Source organism: Sorex fumeus, unplaced genomic scaffold (genome assembly GCF_029834395.1).
Source record: "Sorex fumeus unplaced genomic scaffold, SorFum_2.1 ptg000086l, whole genome shotgun sequence".
Lineage (NCBI taxonomy): Eukaryota > Metazoa > Chordata > Mammalia > Eulipotyphla > Soricidae > Sorex > Sorex fumeus.
In genome coordinates this window covers 11,089,498-11,108,653 of record NW_026606143.1, presented here as the reverse complement: position 1 = coordinate 11,108,653, position 19,156 = coordinate 11,089,498, and the positions used below count along the sequence as shown (strand labels likewise).

Genomic DNA, 19,156 nt, shown 5'->3' with positions numbered 1-19,156 from the left:
TAGGACAGTTGGGGGCAGAAAAAGCTGTAGGAATTTTTTTGGCTGGGGAAAACTAAAAACTAGAATGGCTTGGAAAAGCATGGTAAGAGGCACCCACGTCCACTTGAGCTTACAGTAAATGATCTGTTTCAGATTGCAAGTGGTCAGTGGTTACCTAACAGTCAAGACCAGCAATCTGTGGGTGTCTGTCTTGTAAATTGCACTGAGGAAGACAGAGGATATGGCTAGTCAGCCATCTGCAAGAATCAAAAATGTGTATAAGTTGTTTTCTTGAAAACAAGGTGGAAATTAAAGCCACACCTTGTCTTTTCACTGTAGATTACAAAATACTTCCTTTCAAGAGCAGGTGGCACAGTTTACATTTGGCAGATTAAAGTGTAAGTTAAATTAGCCATGTTCATCCAGCAGGGATCTGAAAATGATGTTCAGTATTGTCCTACATACTGACTTCAGTAAAATATGATTAATAATGCTGTGCCCACTTTAAAAACTGAGTTACTTGCTTTCTATGATTGGCTTTAGAAAGCCTATTTTATATTTTGAAAAAGTTCTTTATCTATCATTTGCAAATGTTTTCTTCAATCTGTGGCATGTCCTGTCATTCTCTTTGTGGTGTTTTTGGAAGAGAAGAGGTTTTAAATTGAAATAAAGTGTTTATTTTCTCACCTCTAATAGATCATGGTTTCTGTGTCATAGCTAAGAAAGTCTTTCCTAACTCAAGTTCACAAAGATTTTCTCTCATACCAGTGTAAAGAAGTTTTATAGTTATGTGTACTCTATTTAAACCTGTGATCAATTTTGATTTACCTTTCTTTTCTTTTTTTTTTCATTAGTTATAGCACAGGGGTAGGGAATTTGCCTTGCACGCATCCAGCCCAGCTGAGCCGAGTTCGATTCCTCCGCCCCTCTCGGAGAGCCTGGCAAGCTACCGAGAGTATTCAATATGCCAGACACAGTAACAAGAAGTCTCACAATGGAGACATTACTGGGCCCGCTCGAGCAAATCGATGAACAATGGGAGGACAGTGTTCTCTCTCTCTCTCTCTCTCTCTCTCTCTCTCTCTGTGAAACACCATGAGGTACAGTTGTAGACTTACAAACTTTCGTGCTTGAGTTTCAGTTATACAATGATTGAGTAAAAATATGGAACGCTTCACGAATTTACATGTCATTCTTGCGTAAGGGCCATGCTAATCTTCTCTGTATCGTTCCAATTTTAGTATATGTGCTAGCGAAGCAAGCACTTAACTTTTCTTTAACGAGAGTATTCGATATGCCAGACACAGTAACAACAAAGTCTCCAATGGAGACGTTACTGGGCCCGCTCGAGCAAATTGATGATCAACGGGAGGGCCTTTACTTTACTTTACTTTACTTTACTATGATGAAAATGAGAATAAGAAGCATAGGAAAGCAAAGCATGGAGGTGGGGCTAGTCCGAGGAAGCATAAGGAAATGAACCATGGCTATTCTCAGGATCACAGATTTACTCAGCTTGATGAATTTACAATGACCCTGGTCTCTCTATTTTGGTATCTAAACATCCTAATACATTTGAATAGTTAACTTGATATCCAGCATTTAATCATAATTCACACAGAAAGCATCCTGGATTGAACCTGGCAAACCCGGATTGGCCATGTCCCTACCCACTGTTCTATCTCTCCAGCCCCTTAAAATATTTTTTAATTGAATTACCTTGATATAAAGTGTTACAAATTTTTTCAAGATTGCATTTGATATAAAGTGCTACAAAATTTTTCAAGATTACATTTAATTTTTCAAGATTGCATTTAAGTCAGACAATGTTCCAACACCCATCCCTCCACCAGTGTAATTTCCCAGGACCAGTGTCCTCAGTTTCCCTCCCACTCCTTCAAGCCACCCCCCATCCCAGCCTGCCTCTATGGAAGGCACCCCTCTTCTTTCTCTTTCTCATTTTAAGCATTATGGTTTGCGATACAGATGCTGAAAGCTTATCATGTATATCCCTTTACCTGCTTTCTACACTCAGTCCTCATCCAATGATCATTTCCAATTAGTATTGTCATAATGGACCCTCCTCCATTTTAACTACCCTCCATCTCCCACACCATTAACCCACCACTGACCAGTTCTCCTGGCTTGTTTTCCCTGGCCTTGGATATTAGTTTCATGCTGATTTTTAAATATTTTAAATGGCAAAAGAAATTAGAAATAATTTTTTGAGGCTGAAGCAATAGCACAACGGGTATTTGCCTTGCATGCAGCCAACCCAGGTTCGATTCCCAGCATCCCATATGGTCCCCTGAGCACCGCCAGGGGTAATTCCTGAGCGCAGAGCCAGGAGTAACCCCTGTGCATTGCCAGGTGTGACCCAAAAAGCAAAAAAAAAAAAGAAGAAATTAGAAATAATTTTTAAAAATAAACCCTACAGAATAGGAGACAGTACTTACACACAATACCAAAAATTCAGGACAGATACTCAAGATATAGCAAGTGCATGCAAAGTTCAACAACGGCAACCAAAAAACAATAATCCCATCAAAAAATGAGAAGAAATTAATGCCATTTCTCTGAGGGAAACATAAAGACTCCAAAAGGAAAAAAGTGCTCATCAGTACTTATTATCTGAAAATTGCAAATCAAAGTGACAATGAGCTATCACCACAAGCTAGGGAGAATCCATTCTCAAAGACCTGAAAATTTTGTTGTTGCTAGGAATGTGGCCAAATAAAGGAACTGTCACTTTCAAAAAAAAAACAAAAAATAAACCAAAAAAATGAAAAAGGAAAAAGAAAACATCCCAGGAAACCACATTTTCAAATAAGCGCTCTCAAACCAGCCCTTTAGTGAACTGCTTGCAAGTGGCCACCCACAGTTTCACCCACTACCACCTCCATTGCCAATCTGGGCAATTCTTGTATAGTCTGTGCCTAGGTTTGAAGTGCCCCAGTTTTTATTATATGGTCTTTCACTTAGAGTAAAAAGTTTTGGCTTTTGGGGGCTGGCGAGATAGCACAGCAGGTAGGGCGTTCGCCTTGCACGCAGCCAACCCGGGTTCAATTCCCAGCATCCCATATGGTCCCCTGAGCACCACCAGGAGTAACTCCTGAGTGCAGAGCCAGGAGTAACTCCTGTGCATCGCCGGGTGTGACCCCCCAAAAAAGCAAAAAAAAAGTTTTGGCTTTCATTCACTGGGAAGTCATCTATGTGCTCCCCACCCCAAAATCATTTGCTCTGCTGGGGAGAAAGGGAACATGAAGACATAGAAATGATCTAGAAAATGGGAAACTCTAAGGAGGCAAAGAAAGGCCCAGAAATCCCAGTCATCCCAGATTAAGTGGCAGAGGTGTGAATGAAGCTTTAGCTCTCCCATCCCCATAGGAGCTTCCCAGCCAATATCACTTGAGCAGAGAGAAGCCACCCCCATGGAGCCTCACCTCCACTGCAAAACCAGGAGAAAATAGTGTGTGTTTACTGCTCTTTGCTGCCTAGTTTTAAGTTGGGCCCTTACACAGCAATAGATCATTAAAATAATCCCCAACTTCCACCACAGCTATTTATCTTGCTAACCTAGATAGCTCAATTCAGCAGGAATCAATTAAGCGGGAGGATGAACTTTAAGTTGGAAAATCAAACTCTTAGGTTAAGCTCCAGCTGATCCACTATTTTTGCGTTCCCTGAAAAGTCAAATCTAAGGCAAGATATAAGTGAAATATGTCTTCCTTGACACTGTCCATAGGGTTCTTGGAACAAATTTAAAACAAAATGACGTGTAATAAAGCCAAGTCCTTGAAAGTGATGCCCATCATTGATCAGGACTGATTTTTTTCTCATCTATGTTATAACAAAACAACATTGAATGCAAACAACATTATTCAAGGACTTGCTGGAATTCTTTTGGGAAGAGAGTCCCAAAAGCACCACAAGGAACTGAAGCAGAGAGACAGTGAAGAAAGAGACCATAAGGATACTGTTTCCTGGGCTTACACAACTTCATCTCCCAATACTATACTCTTAAATGCTCATTTAAACTTTGTTTATTTTTTTGGTGTGGGGGCCACATCTGATGGTGCTCTGGGGTTACTCCTGGCTCCTCACTCAAGTATCACTCCTGGTGGTGCTCAGGGGACCATATGGGATCCTGGGGACTGAACCCAGGTTGACTGCATGCAAGGAAAACACCCTACATGTGGTACTATCGTTTTGGGGCTCATTTTAACTCTATTTTGTCCAGAAAAAATACAATAAGCTGGCAAGAAGGTGATCTCTGCCAGACATGCACTCTTGGAGATGATCTTGGTTCTTGGGCTGATTTACCTGAGAGAATGTTCCTTCCTCAAACTCTTGTATCCAAGATCCCAAAAGAAAGACTTTAGGGCAGGAAACATGACACCCACAGTCCCCAGGCATTCTGCCTTCAATAAGTAAAGACTATTAAGGCAGCATGTGGTCTGTTAAGCTTTAATTGGACCATATTGTACACAGCTAGCAAAGAGAAAGTTAAAAGGAAGTTAATAAATGAAGGCCTTACTCTTGTCCAAGGGTAAAATAATAGTTTTTTTTAATTGAGTGTCTACTGTTTAATATTTTGAAGAACCAAAATGTGTCCTTGGCCATCATCTAAAGCTGGAAGAGATGAGAAACAGAGAAACACACAACTAAATTTGAGGAGGGCAGCCTAATGAAAGGGGCGCTCAAGAAATGCCAACTCCTGTTCCCTAGAGCCACTGCGAAATCCCTGGAGTCTGTTCATACTAAATACAGACAAAAAAAGGGCCTAGGCTTCGAAGTAAATTCAAATAGGGGGGCGAAAGTGATAGCATATGTGCCTCCAAAGGATCTTCAGAGGTTAGGTAAAACTATCAAAAATCAAAAAAGGGGAAGGGGCTGCAACAGACCTTCAGCAGAAGGTCCTGGACCAAGGCAGTAGTGAGGCCATATGGTTTCAGAACCTGAAAAGAAGACCCTGAGTTAGAAAATTCTGACTCATGCAACATTCCCAACAAATGGTAGAGTGGGGAGGCATCAAATGGTCTCTGATTGCTGGCAAATGAGATGAGTCTTCTGTTTTAGAATTCAATTCAGAAGACAAAACCAAACCAAGATCCCAGAGAGCGAGGTGATGGTTGGAGATCTTGAGGCCTCTCTGCCATTGGAACAAACACAGCATAAAGATCTGTGCAAGAGAACTCAATGGCTCCCCTCACAACATCCCCAAACCTTGGAATTGCTAGGATTTTAAAGAATTTTTTCTTTTTTTAAAATATATTTTTATTTTCATAAAAGTAGTTCACAACAGTTCATTACAGATAATATTCAAACACCAATCCCACCGCTGAGCACCTTCCCACCACAGTAAGAGGTAAGTGTGTGAGGGTTGTTCTATTTCATTCTGGAACCATTTCAGCCCGAATATAAGAGAATACAAGCAACTATGTTAGAAACCAAACAAATGTGTGATACTTTTGATAAGTAAGTGAGGTAGAGTATAAGAGGTTGCACGGCTGCGAATTTGGCTGCACACTCCAGAAATTCTGCAGCACTCTCTTCCAGAAGCTTTAGTTTATAGTCTCTGAGTCTTGGTCCTTGATGAGATTACATGGTGCTGGGGGTAGTTTGTGGGTGTGACTGCTTAACTACTGGAAAACTGAGGAGCTGGGAGGAGAAGGCCCGGTTCAGATCCCAGTGGGTTTGGAGATCTCAGTCATGGGTTCCCGTGTATCTGGGTTTTCCTGCTGGTCTAAAGCATTTTTCCCTTCAGTGACAACATGGCATTTAGAAAAAGCAAATAGCAAAGAATGAAAAAAACTCACATGCTAGTCCAAGGTTCTGATACAAGAGGCCCTGACCAAAAACGTAGGAGAAAGGTCAGGGCCGAGAGGTGCTGCGGGAGTGTTGGCTGACACCTCAGGTCTGAACTACACAGAGCTTTCCCACAGAGAGAAGCCTCACTTTCCAGGAAGTGAGCTTGAGGGTACTGGCAAACACCGTTGGTCTTGGCTGGCCTGGAAAGTTATATCTGGGATTTGGATGAGGAAACTTCGTGTAGGAGAGAAGAGTGTTCTGGAAGGACATTTTGTTGGGGAGAAAGAAACATCCCATGGGTTGTTTCTCAGTTTTCTTCACATTTAAACATCTTTTAAAAACCCCACATATTTAAGAGTACACATTTGTGAAAGTTCAAAGTCAGTGGCTTTCAACGGAAGGAAACTTATAACCAAGTGTGCTGGGAACAGATGTGAGACAGATGATGCTACCCAAAGGTTGCCTTTTCTTTCTTTTCTTATTTCTCCCTTGAGCCCACAATGTTCACTGTGATCAGCAAACAATTTAGGGAGTTAACTGTCATCTCCCCAAATGTCCTGGAATCCAAACCTCAGCTGCCTTTGGAATAACAAATGTGAAACATCAGTCTAAGGAGATGATTCAGGAAAACAATTTTGAAACATTCACACTACTGAATCCTACATGTAAGCATGCATTCACATTCCAGAAGGTTTGTTAAAACATTGACAGTTGGACCCACCACTCCCCCACCCCAGAAGCTCTGGAATGGGGTCTGAGAACTGGGATATCTAATAAATGAACTGATGCCTCAGCTGCCACTGGTCTGGGAAACCATAAGTTATGATCCTATGCCACTCATTCCCCGTCCCTATCCTGTTTCTGATTTAGCATGCCAATCATCCTGAGCTGACCTGCCATTAGGAAACCTACTTCACTGGGCATTTCCACACTCACCTTGCTTTCTGCTGCAGAGAGAAAACCGATGGATCTCTTTGGAAAGCAGTGCTTCAAGGAGGAAACTCTGGGTAAAATTCTACATGGGGTTCCTTTACTGGCAAGGGCCTGAGAGCAGAAAAGATTATAAACTCCCAAGGGAACATAAACCAGCAACTGACAGGAGAAACCCAATCCTATGACCCAGAAATCCAGACAGTCTCAGGGAAGTCCAGTAGTGGGTAGTAAAGCTTCTCCTTCAGCCTTAGAATGAGACACTGGGCTTCATCTAAGAATTGGTCAGAATAAAACAAAGCACTGGTTTCCAGATGATTTAATGTATCAGGAGGTCATCAAGGCCAAACACAGAGAAGCAGGCACTAATCAGGTAAATGAATAGTGCTTGTACAATGCCAGATACAGCAGGCTGGTCTCTTTCTTTCTCTTCCTCCTCATCCTCCTCCTCCTCCTCTGCCACTGCCACTGCAGTCACCACTGCTGCTGCCACCCCTCAGCCTCAGCCTCAGCCTCCTCCTCTACTACTTTTGGTTTCTGGGCCATACTCAGTGGTTCTAAGAGGTTACTCCTGGCTCTGTGCTCAGGAATATCTCCTGACTAGCGTAAGGGACCATATGGGATGCAGGGGATCAAACCCGGTTTGACTACATGCAAGGCAAAACACCCTACCCACTATACTCTCTGTCCAGCCCCTGGCCAAGTGCAGGATGAGTCCTGAGTTGAACCACCTGGTGAAAGAAAGCTCAGGTTCTACAGGTCTGAGATGGGGTTAAAGAGCCTACATTTCTTTCTTTTTTTTGAACGGTATCTTAAAATTTATTTTTAAAATAGGAACATTACTAGTTTTTTATGTAGGAGTATTGCTATTTACTCAGCCATTGATTAGGCTGATTGAACTGGGCATGGACTCCACCTTACTTTTTTTCCCTTTTTTATAATTTTATTTATTGAATCACCGTGAGAGCAGTTACAAAACTTTCGGGTTTAAGTCTCGGTCATACGATGAAACACCCATACCTTCACCAGTGTCCATTCTCCACCACCAAAAACCCCAGTATACCCCCATCCCACACTCTACCCCTATCCGTGGGGCAGATGATTTCCACATTACTCTCTCTCCTCTTATTACATTCAATATTTCAACACCAGACCCACCATTATTATTTGAGATTTTACCCCAACACTCAGATCTGCCGAAAAGGCAACAGTAGACAATTTGTTTTCTATTGCTGATTATGAATAACATATGATGTCGCGTGGCCACTACTGTGATTTTAACAATTAAATTTTAACAAATCTGGAGGGATTTCTGCCAAAACCTGCTAGGTTCCGAGATTTGTTCCTGAGTCTCTTGGATCATGGCCATCTCAGGAGCCAGAGAGGCCATTTATGGGCGCAACTCGGGGGTCTCGCTGGGGCGGGGAGGAAAGGCCCAGCTCCACCCCCATCCCAGGAGTCCCAGCATGTCTTGTCACCGCGGACCCAAATCTGACTGTCCAATGGCCTCTGGAGGATGGTGGCCACCAAGCCGCCAAGGGGGAGCAGGCAAAGGGACAGCACCCCTTCCCCCGTGGGATGGCCCGGTGATAGTTACCTACTGCGGGTTTTGCTTTTTTACCAAAAGTCGCTGGGTTCCAAGATTTGTTTCGAGTCTCTGGAATCATGGCCATTAAGCAGTTTGATCAGGAACCAGAGAGGCCTTGCCTCCAATTATATAGCTGAGCCAGAGGTGGTTGGTGGGTGTGTCTCCTAAATACCTAACTTTTGGCTGTTTACTTTCTTGGTAAACTTGGCCCCAAGTTATTGGGGTCTGGCCAAAGGCACAGCAGCAATTTTAGAGTATCTGGAAGTCTGAAGGCGCCATCAGGCTGCTGATACACTCGCCTCACAGGTACAGATTGACCTGCCGACAGTACCATACCCCCGTAAAGAGTCTACATTTCTATAAAGCTCCCAGGCAAGGACCCAAGTACTAGTTTAGGTTTCAAAAAATTCTGTTAAGGGATTTTGGTCCCCATGACAGCTACTCAACTGTCACGGTCTCATGAAATAGTCACTGATAGCAGTGAAACCAATGGGTATGGAGGTGTCCCAATGACATAAACTTCATGTCACTTCATGTGTCATGAAATATGACTCTCCTTTCAGATGCTTTTGAACTGCTTTCCAATTTCAAAATCATTCTTAGCTCAGAGGTCACATAAAATCAGACATTGAGCCATATTTGGCTTACTGACAGTCTGCAGACCACTCCCTTAGATTATTGGTTCCCACCCCAAATCTGCCGATGCACAGCACATAGAGGTGGGGGTCACACAAATCTCATTTAAGCAGTCCCCCCTGGGTCATCCTAATGCAGCCTATCCAAATATTACTATGGGGATATGACCCACTTACCCGCCCTACCCTCTGAAAAGGTGGAAGTCTCCACATCCCCTGCCATTCAGTGCTGCTAATAGTTCTTATTCCTGTTCTTGCCCAATTCAGGGGGCTTGATATGAGGGTTTAAAGGGCTCTCTTACCTTACCCATTGGTGTTCCATCCCTCCCAGGGGCATCAACTTCTGGTACAAAGATTGTAGTCCCAGTGTCATTAGGGGTTGATTAGCTCCAGCAATGTTCAATCCCAAACAACACATTGCTAGAAATGCAGAAAGGCCCTGATGACACTCATACGACCATTTCCCCCTTCCCTTTGCTGCTATTGTTGCAACCATAGAGGATCAAACATCTGGCTGTGGGGCTCGCACACTTGGTTGTTGTGCTTGCAGGGGTGGGAGGTTGCGCATGTCAGTTGTGGTTCTGGCACTTGGGCTTACCAAGACAGGAACTCATTTTAATTGTGCTCTCCCACATTCTAGTTGTAGTGTCCATCAGGTGTCACTGTGGTTCTCACACACATGCTCAAGGGACTAACACCGCTGGCTGTAATGCTCAGCAATTTTTAGTCCTGGTGCTTACTTCAGTTGAGGTGCTCACACAACCATGGACATGCACTGGAGATAGCTCTTGCTGTTGTGGTTCAAAACAACCACTGGGGGACTGGAGCAATAGCACAATGGATAGGGCATTTGCCTTGCACGCGGCTGACCCGGGTTTGATTCCCAGCATCCCATGTGATCCCTCGAGCACCGTCAGAAGTAATTCCTGAGTGCATGAGCACTTAGCTCATGTTGGTGGTACTAGGGGTTTAACTCAGGGCCTCAGGCTTTCAAGGCAGGAGCATTTAGCCACTCAACTATCTCCTGGCCTCTCATGTGATCCTTTTCTTTTTTGGGGGGGTCACACCTGGTGATTCTAAGGATTTACTCCTGGCTCTGCACTCAGGATCACTTAAGGCAGGACTGGGGGACCATATGGGGTGCCAGGGATCGAACTCAGATCTGCTGCATGCAAGGCAAGTGCTCTACCTGCTGTACTATATCTTCAGCCCCATCATGTGATATTCTTCACAAGAGGAAGTTCTCTCTAAGGTGTATCTTAGACACAGGGAAATTCCTATTAGGACCTCGTTACCTACCACTCTGAAGATGTTCTTTGCAGCTGCTTGACAGCAGGCCAAACAGGATCCTTACAGGAGTCCTTAAAAGGGGATGAAACAAAGCTTAAGGGGTTATATTTGGTTTTGAGTTTAAGGAGGGGCTGGAAATCCAAAGGCTGCACATGCTTATCTCAGGTTGTCAGGGACTGAGGAAAAGAAGTCTATGGGATATAATGATGAAGGCAAAGCTGAAAGGAGAAGGGGGTTACTGTGTGGCTGAGAAGGGAAACAGGCCAACCACCTTGGTTTGGTATTGAACTGCACTCATCGGTCCTTATTTCTCAGGCTTCACTGGGTATAAGAATCATCAGGAGGGCAGGGGGATAGTACAAGGATTAAGACGCTACTTGCCTTGCATTCAGCCCACTGGTTTGACCCGTGACTCCACCAAAGACCCCCTGAATATCTCCAGGAGTGATCTCTGAGTGCCGAGTCAGGAAAAAGCCCTGAGCACCACAGGATATGGCCTAAGAACAACAACAGGAAAGAAGATATAGTACATATACGCAATGGAATACCACTCAACTAAAAAAAAAAGATGAAATCTTGTCAAATGTGACAATATGGACAGACCTTGAGGTTATTATGCTACATAAAGTAAGGAAGATAGAGATAGACAAATTCAAATTCTACGCGATACCACTCATATCAAAGCAAATGAACAAAGGAAGCAAAGCAAAACCTTTAGATTCTGACAAGAGAACAGCAGTGACCAGAGGAAAAGGAGACTAGGGAAGGATGGCGTGTATAAAGGAGCTCTGTTGGGTGATAGTGGGTAGAAACAACCTTTGGGAGTAGGCTTGGTGTGAAATATATAGATGTTGAGGTATGAAGCTATAAACTGCAGTATATAAACCTCTACAGTATTACAGACCAATGCTACCTTGATTTTAAAATCCGTGGAAGTAAAGTATCCATCAATCAATAAGTAGACAGATTAAAAATATGGTATAATGCAAAAGATGATGATTCAGCCTTAAAAAGAAATCAGATGTTGATACCTGATACAACATGGATGAATCATGAAAATATTAGTCTATGTGAAAAAAGCCAGACACAAAGGAAAAATATTGTCCATTTATATGAAAAGTTAAGAATAGGAAAATCTGTAATGGCTCAAAATATACTAGTGGTTTCCTAGAGCTGAGGGGTAGAAGTGAGTTGGAGAATGATGACTAAGGGGTATGGGTAATGAAAAGGTTTAGGGGGGTAATGGAAAAGTTATAAAATCATTAGAAATTTTTCATATGATGAACTCAGAATTCTGCAAACTAACAAAAAAAACACTGACTAAACTGATTTAAATGTGCAGATTTTGTGGCAGGCAAATTTATCTCAATAAAATTGTTAAAAATATCAACACACTATTGGTTGTGAAGTTTAAAGCAAGTGACACAAAAACGGGAACATTTTGGGACCTCAACAAAAAGATGCAAGAACTGACCTTGGACCAACAGCTCAGAACCCATGAGGAATATTCAAGAACCCCCACAGTGAGACCCCAAGATTATAGTCAAGTGTTGCTATTAACAACCATTCTGAAAGGCACCCTGGCATTATGGGCAACATGGTGTGATTGGTTCCTTCTCTGTCTTTTTCAAGTGCCTGGCACATGTAGTAGCCACTTCAAACCAATTCCTGCCCGTGGTAGAGTGGAGGGAATTCTGGAGACACAGAGCTGAACTCTATCCAACTCTGAATACTCCCCAACCTAAGGTTCTGCATTTCCATGAACTAGGCAGTCCATGGAAAGCGAGGATATGGATGAGAAATTCCTATGAGAGTCCAACCAGGGCCATGTTTCCAGCAGATTCCATTCCACAGACCCACTGTGAGCTTCCTCACAGTCAGGCTGCCTATTAGACAATGAGAGCACGAAACGAAAAAGACTCCAATACCTTCTCACACGGCCAGGCCATCAGATCTTGGAGTACCTAATGAAACTAAACAATTTGAACACTAGGTTAAAATCTAAATGAAAACAGGATTTCAACAGAAGATACTGAAAGGGTTTTTTTGTTTATTTTGGGGTCACACCGATGGTGCTCAGGGCTTATTCCTGAGGATCCTGAGGGGCCCATATGGGGTGCCTGGGATTGAATTTGGGTTGGATGCATGCAACACAAATGCCCTACAGGCAGTACTATCACTCTGGCCCATGAAAGGAATTTTTTCTGACAAGAGCTGAGTCAGTGGCAACACATCCGTCAGCAATCCTACAAGGACTGACCAATCTGGGAGCAGAGGGGACACAGCAATGCCACCACTTCCTTAACACTCTATAATGGGGCGGCCAAACCTTGGCTCAGGGTCCTAATTTAACCAGTATTTTCCAACATTCCTGGAAGTGGCAGGCCAGAGTCACGTCAGAGGTTCCTGGGGATGCAGTTAACATTAAAGAGACAAACATTAGACATAAGTAGACAAACACTGCAAACAACCAGTGATGGCAGGGCCAACAAGTCACTGGTACATGTGACATGTGACCTGTTACCCCTCAGATTACTTTAGTAGGCAGAAGATGGGTATTTTAAGGCCCAGGCCAAAAAAAATCTTTCTCCAAATTCTATGTTTGGATCTGCCTGCATATTAGTCATAAACATACTTTAAAACCAATATACTCAATTTCCAACCCCAAACCTCTGGGATAATTTATTATGTCCAAAACCATCTATCTTCTCCCCAGAGAACAATGCATAAAGAGATATCCAGTACTCCAGGATGAGCTCAGGATGACGGGTGAGTGAATCACTCAACTTGGAAATGAGAACTCCAGAAGTTTCTGAGGTCAGAGTGAACCACAGGCTCACAGGATCCACGTGCAATCAATTATCATCTGGAAAACCTAGGAACTTAGCAATGCTACCAATCACTTTTCTCTTGCGCAAGCTTTATCCTCAAATCTTTATCTGGAACTCCTTGCAAGTTTCCTTCAAGAGTGTCCTAGAGAGATTTGATAGCTGAGTCTCATCTGTTATTGATGCCCTGATTTGCTGCCTGTCCAGGCTGGATCAATTTCTCAGGGAACTATAAATTACCTCTGATATTTTGCTTCCCCACTCTCCTTTTAGGAATGATCATTGTAGGAATGATCATTTTGGAAATTCTAGTTAAATCCTGCAAGTATATTTAAAACAAAGGGCATTGATTTCCCGTCACTGTTACTGCAATCAATTAATCTGCAAATACTGATTCAAACCCATCCCCTGTCAGGGCTTGGAACTGTCTTAGGTGAGGGATGTAACTAGTTTCAAGTGTAGGCCTGAAGGAAGTCACAGCCTATGACAACTTCTGTTTTGTATGTGTGACTTTTTTAAAATGAGGAGGCCGGGTAACTGTGCAGCAGGTTATAACTTCTTAGCCACCTACTTACTCAAAGCTTATCTACTATCAATTTCATCTTATTTTATGGTTGCTTTTTTTGTGCCCACTAAGTGCCTGTTTGCTCAAAGAATCCACAAAGATGAACTTAGTGGTTTTCATTGGCATAGGGCCTTCCCCCCAGAAAACGAACACCCACACAGAATTTTGTTTTCAATTTCAAAATATTCTTAAAGAATCCCATGGACCTCCTACTTTGACTTTCTTTGCCTGACTATCGTTGGCATAACATCTATCAGCATCTGTCTTCCAAAGCCAGTCTCATGTTCCTGCATGGCCATCTCTGTTTCCAGTGTCTTTTGGCTCAATTATACTTATGGCACTTACCAGTGGTGATAGCTCTGTCTCTCCTTCCTCATAAAACAAAAGACTACTGTAAGAGGAATTCCCTACACTCTTAATCCTGGTATCCTAAGCACTCTGTCATGTAACAGCCAATTTAAAAAGGAAGTTTCAGGGTACAGCCTGGTTTCATTCAAGAAGGCAGAAACTAAAAAAAAATTTTTTTAAAGATGGCAAAAACTGATTCCATTTCAACTAAAGCAAAAATCCAAGAGAAAGACTTGCATTTGAAAGACTACTCAAACAACAGACCATCAGACCTAGTAGTCAAAGAATCACCACAAGGGGCTGGAGGGATAGCACAGCAGGTAGGACATTTGCCTCACATGCAGCTAACCTGCATTCAATCCCCAGCCTCCCATATGGTCCCCTGAGCACCACCAGGAGTGATTTCTGAGTGCAGAGGCAGGAGTAATTCCTGAACATCGCTGCATGTGACAAAGGAAGGAAGGAAGGAAGGAAGGAAGGAAGGAAGGAAGGAAGGAAGGAAGGAAGGAATCACACAATCGGGATGAGGTGATAGCACAGTGGGTAGGGCATTTGCCTTGCACGTGGCCGACCTGGGTTCAATTCTCAGCATCCCATATGGTCCACCAAGCACTGCCAGGAATAATTCCTGAGTGTATGAGCCAGGAATAACCCCTGTGCATCGCCGGATGTGACCCAAAAAGAAAAAAAAAAGAAATCACACAATCTCACTATCTAAAGCAGACTTGAGAAAGTCCCTATGAACTGGATGGAACTATCCAGAAGTTATTATGCAGACTGCTATTTTAGAAATGCATCTTTAACCTGGATATTCATCATAACTTGGCTGCTATAATTTCATGCTCTGCTATTCGTCTGGCAAAAGGAAACCTTCTTCTGTTTAAACTCTTCGCTTCCAATTACCCGTCTTCCTTATGTTTTCTGAAAGGGAACTTGATGACACACACATGCATTTGGTAAGGAAACCATTCAACCACTTTGGAAGGAGCTGTAGCAAAGTGGCCAACAAAAATAATAAATGCAAACTCCAGCTTGTGGCTGCCGTTAAGTCTCTCCTCTTACAGCCCCCAACAGAGTACGTTATTGCTTAACCAGAGGGTGTTCCTGGATTCAAAGGCAACCTCTAAAGTCAACAAGATGTAGTCCCCATGCAGGCTCCTGGTGGCACAAAGCCCTGTTTACCTGCACATTTCTCTCAGCTCAATGATACATCCACTGGAATAATAGGGAAATGTTAGCCTAATAAGCACAAAGGAGCACTTAACTCAAGGTATTCCTCTGGGCACCAGGAAATCTAGAAGGAAGAATAAGACATTATAGAACTCAGACTCTTAGGCTATGTAAGTTACTGTTTCTATTGAACACAAGAGAGGAAGAAGCTGCTGTTCTAAGTTTTACAGTAGAAGAGTAAATTGACTTTTTTTAAGACAGTATTTTGGGCTGAAGCAATAGCACAGCGGGTAGGGCATTTGTCTTGCACGTGGCCGGCTGAGCTGGGTTCGATTTCAGCATCCCATGGTCCCCTGAGCACCACCAGGAGTGATTCCTGAGTGCAGAGCCAGGAGTAACCCCTGTGCATTGCCGGGTGTGGCCCAAAAAGCAAAAAAAAGGCAGTACTTAAGTTGCATTTAAAAGACCAAGGTCTGGCCAGAGAGCATAGATTGAGTTAGCATGAGCGACTAAAAATGAGAACATTACAGTAATAATCAGAAAGGGACTACTATTTCAATTGTGGCAGGAGGAAAGGTTTGAAGACACTGCTTTTGCAAGGGTTTGGGATGTTTTTCAGTTCACAAACCTGTGAAATGAGAAGTCATAACAATAGAGTGTGTGCAAAGTGTCATCAGCGAAGGAAGAGTTGAAGGCCTGTTCCCCTAGCATTTTCCTTTTGAATGCTGAGCAATGTTGGCAGTTGATTACATGTTTTAAATTCAAATAGAAATTCCTAGTCTCACCTGCTTCTGGTGAGACTTTAATTGTATATCCTGAGCCAGGTGTTTAGATATTAATACTTGCATCCAAATGTGGTGTCTCAGAAGACTGCTTTGGCTGATGTGATCTGGTAGGGTTTTTTAGCAAGCCACCCCCTTTGTCACTGGTAAAACCACACAACTTTACTGGTTTTCTCCATGCATTAGATTCAGGGGCCCTTTTCTTAGGGGGCGGGATTTGGGGCCACATTCTGCTGTGCTGAGAGTTCACTCAGGGATTATTCCTGGTGGGATTCAGCAGAAGATATGTGGTGTCAGGGACCAAACCAGAGTCAGTCATGTTCAAGGCAAATCAGAGATACTTCCTTAGTCATTGTAATGCTCATGCTCATTCTTTCTGTTCAGTCTTGCCAGCAGAAAGAAGTATGAAGCTCCCAACCTCCCGGTGTAAATAAAGGTTTCAGGAGCTCATTTAGGGACAGAATCAAAACTCCTATTTTTTGGAGCCGGAGCGATAGCACAGCAGGTAGGGCATTTGTCTTGTACACTGCCGACCCGAGTTCGATTCTCAGCATCCCATATGGTCCACCGAGCACCGCCAGAAGTTCCTGAGTGCAGAGCCAGGAGTAACCCGAGCATTGCCGGGTGTGACCCAAAAAGCCAAAAAAACCCCCTCCTGTTTCTTAATGACATACAGACAAGATGGAAACTTGGCAAGAAACAGTTTGTGTATTTTATATGGGTTTTGGTAAGACACTGCATCTTTCATAGACACTGAGTCTAGGCTGCAAAGAATAAACAGGCCAGCAAAGCTGCATCAAATTCAAAGATGGAAGAACTCCAGAGTCTTTCTATGAGAGAGAAAGAGAATGGTTTACTTGGCAATTCTGAGGCAGTAAATCTCAGATAGTTGCAGAAGTGACTGGGGACAGGGCGGGGTGGCATGGAGAGCGAGATGGGGAGGGCTGTGGCTCATAGGGCTCCCTCTTCCAGAGGTACCTGCACTTTTCCTGGAGATAATGATGCCCAGATAAGAGTACCTTTGACATCATTTGGAAATCTGTCACCCAGCACTTGATGTAAAGTCAGCTCATAGGATTTACCTCCAGATCCATCTGCCCACCACCATCAAGCTTCCTAAAGCTCTAGCCTGAACTGGATCTCCTTCTTGGAGTCAATAGTCCCAGGGGCAGTGAAACACATTTCCTGAGATACTCCATTGGAATTTGCCAAGGCAGTGCTCAAGGCTGATGAGGAGGGCTTTGAAAGCAGACTTCAAACTGCTTCAACTGGGCAGGGCAGTGATACAGGAAATTGCAAGGTGACCTGCATTTTGGGCAATCCCCCAGACTTGACCCACAGGAGTCAGACCAGTCGGGCGTAGAAGAAAACTCAGTGAGGCTCAAAGTGGGAAACTCAGGCTTCTCTGTATGGCTGGGTTGGGTTAGGCAGTGAAGACTAAGAAGGGGAGAAGCTGAGAGAAAAGAGAGGAAAGGCAGAAGAAGTGAAGGCCCCGTGGCTGAGAAAGTCTCCAGATGCACAGAAAAACTTCCCATGTCACCCTGCCACGCTGCTTGGAGTTTCTCAATTTCACTCTCCCTCTCCTCCCATGCCCCCAGCCACTCCTTACCCAGTATGGCCTCCCTCTTCTTCCACGGGCTCCTTTTCACCCGACTGCTGCTAAAGAGGGTATTAGTACAACTTCCAAAGAAATAGCGTTTGTCTGACCCTGTGTTGTCTGACTGTTGTTTCTACTTTGCCCTGAATCAGTTCCTACAACAGGTCTAAACTTACAAGAATCAGTTCAAAATACAAACCAGATCCTGATTCTCATTTTATGTGTGGGTTAGTCATTGGTCCACGAGTGTATGGATACTCTCCAGTCACGGTCCACACACCTTCCAAGCACACTCCATGCCCTCACCCCTGTTCTTCAGCCAGATCTCAGGAGGCTGGTATCTGAGACCCCAGATTTGAAGTGCCTGCAGCATGGAACGCAATGCCAAGGATGTGCTTGCCCTATAAGCCATGCCACTCACAGTCCTTATTAAAGCTACCTGAAAATGAGCCCGAAGCTTTCCTCTTATGGGGCAACGAAGGTACGTCTATGTCATCCTGTTCCCCTGATGCTAACATGAGCCTCCAAGACAAGACAGTGGCCTGGAGAGTTTCAAAGGGCAGCTCTGAAAAGGGGGTTTCCCACACTGAGAGGTCTAACCAAGGCCTGTGCCCTTAGACTTGTGCCCTCCAGCAACAAGAAGCCACACCCCCTGCTGAAGTGAGAGGCAACTGTGGAGTCCTCTTTGCTGGGGACTGACCAGGCGCACTGCCACATATTAGCACTGCGCAGAGGGGCAGACTTTTTCAGAATCCTATAGTGTGTGGTGGTGTTGGTGGGAACTATGGAAGAGGCCCCGCCTAAGTTATCCACAAAGTGTCACTCTATGTTGGCTCATGTCTCTTGCCCCGCAACCCCGAGGGTAAGCGTGTGTGTGTATGTGTGTGTGTGTGTGTGTGTGTGTGTGTGTGTGTGTGTTGGAGGGGAGAGGGCGGGTCGATGACCAGCTATCAGCCCCCCTGACCCACCATGCCCCACAGTGCGCGAAGTCACAGTTCTGCTAGTGAGAAGAGAAGAGGACGGTTAAAGGTCTCTGCCTAGCGCCCCTTGCCGACGTGGGCTCGAAGGCGCCACCCCGCCCCCCGCCGCACTCCAAAAGCGGACTCTACTTTGGCTCCCCACGTCACAGGCTCTCACAGGCTCGCTCTGCGCCTGGTTTGGTAATGGCTGGGGTGGGGGAGGGGGGAGTTTAAGTCCTCTCACTTCTCAGGAGCCCGGACTCTAACCGGGCTCGCCCTCTCCCTCCCTAGGGCCAGGCAGGACAAGCTCAGCGCAAACAAAGGGCAACCCCCCACCCCGTAGCTCCCTCCTGCCCTACCTGGGAAGCCTCGGCTCGGTGGGACCCGTAGCAGGAGCAGAAGCAACAACGGGGGCAGCAGCAGTGCTGCGGGCAGGCGTGCGGGGCTCCCCATGGCGCGCAGCGTGCTTGTAGGGGGCTGGAGGAGAGCGCGGCTCGCACCCGACTGGAAAACTCCTCCTCTTGCCTCTCCCTCCCTCCCGCCTGGGGCCTGCCCACCTTCCTCCGCCTCCCCAAAGGCTGGAGCGATTTGGGGCTGCGACCCACCCCACCCCTCTCCTTTCATACGGGCGCGGCTGGGCTGCTGGAAGCTATGGAGGAACCCCCCCCGCCCCC

At 44.6% G+C, this 19,156-nt stretch overlaps 2 protein-coding genes and 1 non-coding gene across 5 annotated transcripts in view; all 3 read right to left on the bottom strand.

Moving 5' to 3' along the window:
* Positions 1–19,156, bottom strand: part of RPGR (retinitis pigmentosa GTPase regulator) — a 160,308-nt gene that overhangs the window by 43,458 nt on the left and 97,694 nt on the right. The window lies entirely within an intron of this gene.
* The window catches only part of SRPX (sushi repeat containing protein X-linked), a 152,699-nt gene that overhangs the window by 101,682 nt on the left and 31,861 nt on the right, over positions 1–19,156 (bottom strand). The window contains exon 1 of one of the 2 annotated variants that reach the window (XM_056131229.1): positions 18,842–18,969. The exons of the other annotated variant lie outside the window; for it this stretch is intronic. Within the exon in view, the coding sequence (XP_055987204.1) occupies positions 18,842–18,935 (94 nt within the window). The 5' untranslated portion in view covers positions 18,936–18,969. Of the gene's footprint in view, positions 1–18,841; positions 18,970–19,156 lie in introns of those variants that run through there. 2 annotated transcript variants of the gene reach the window in all.
* Positions 1,138–1,244, bottom strand: LOC130039485 (U6 spliceosomal RNA). The gene has a single exon (XR_008794904.1). It is a non-coding gene; the product is annotated as a U6 spliceosomal RNA (small nuclear RNA).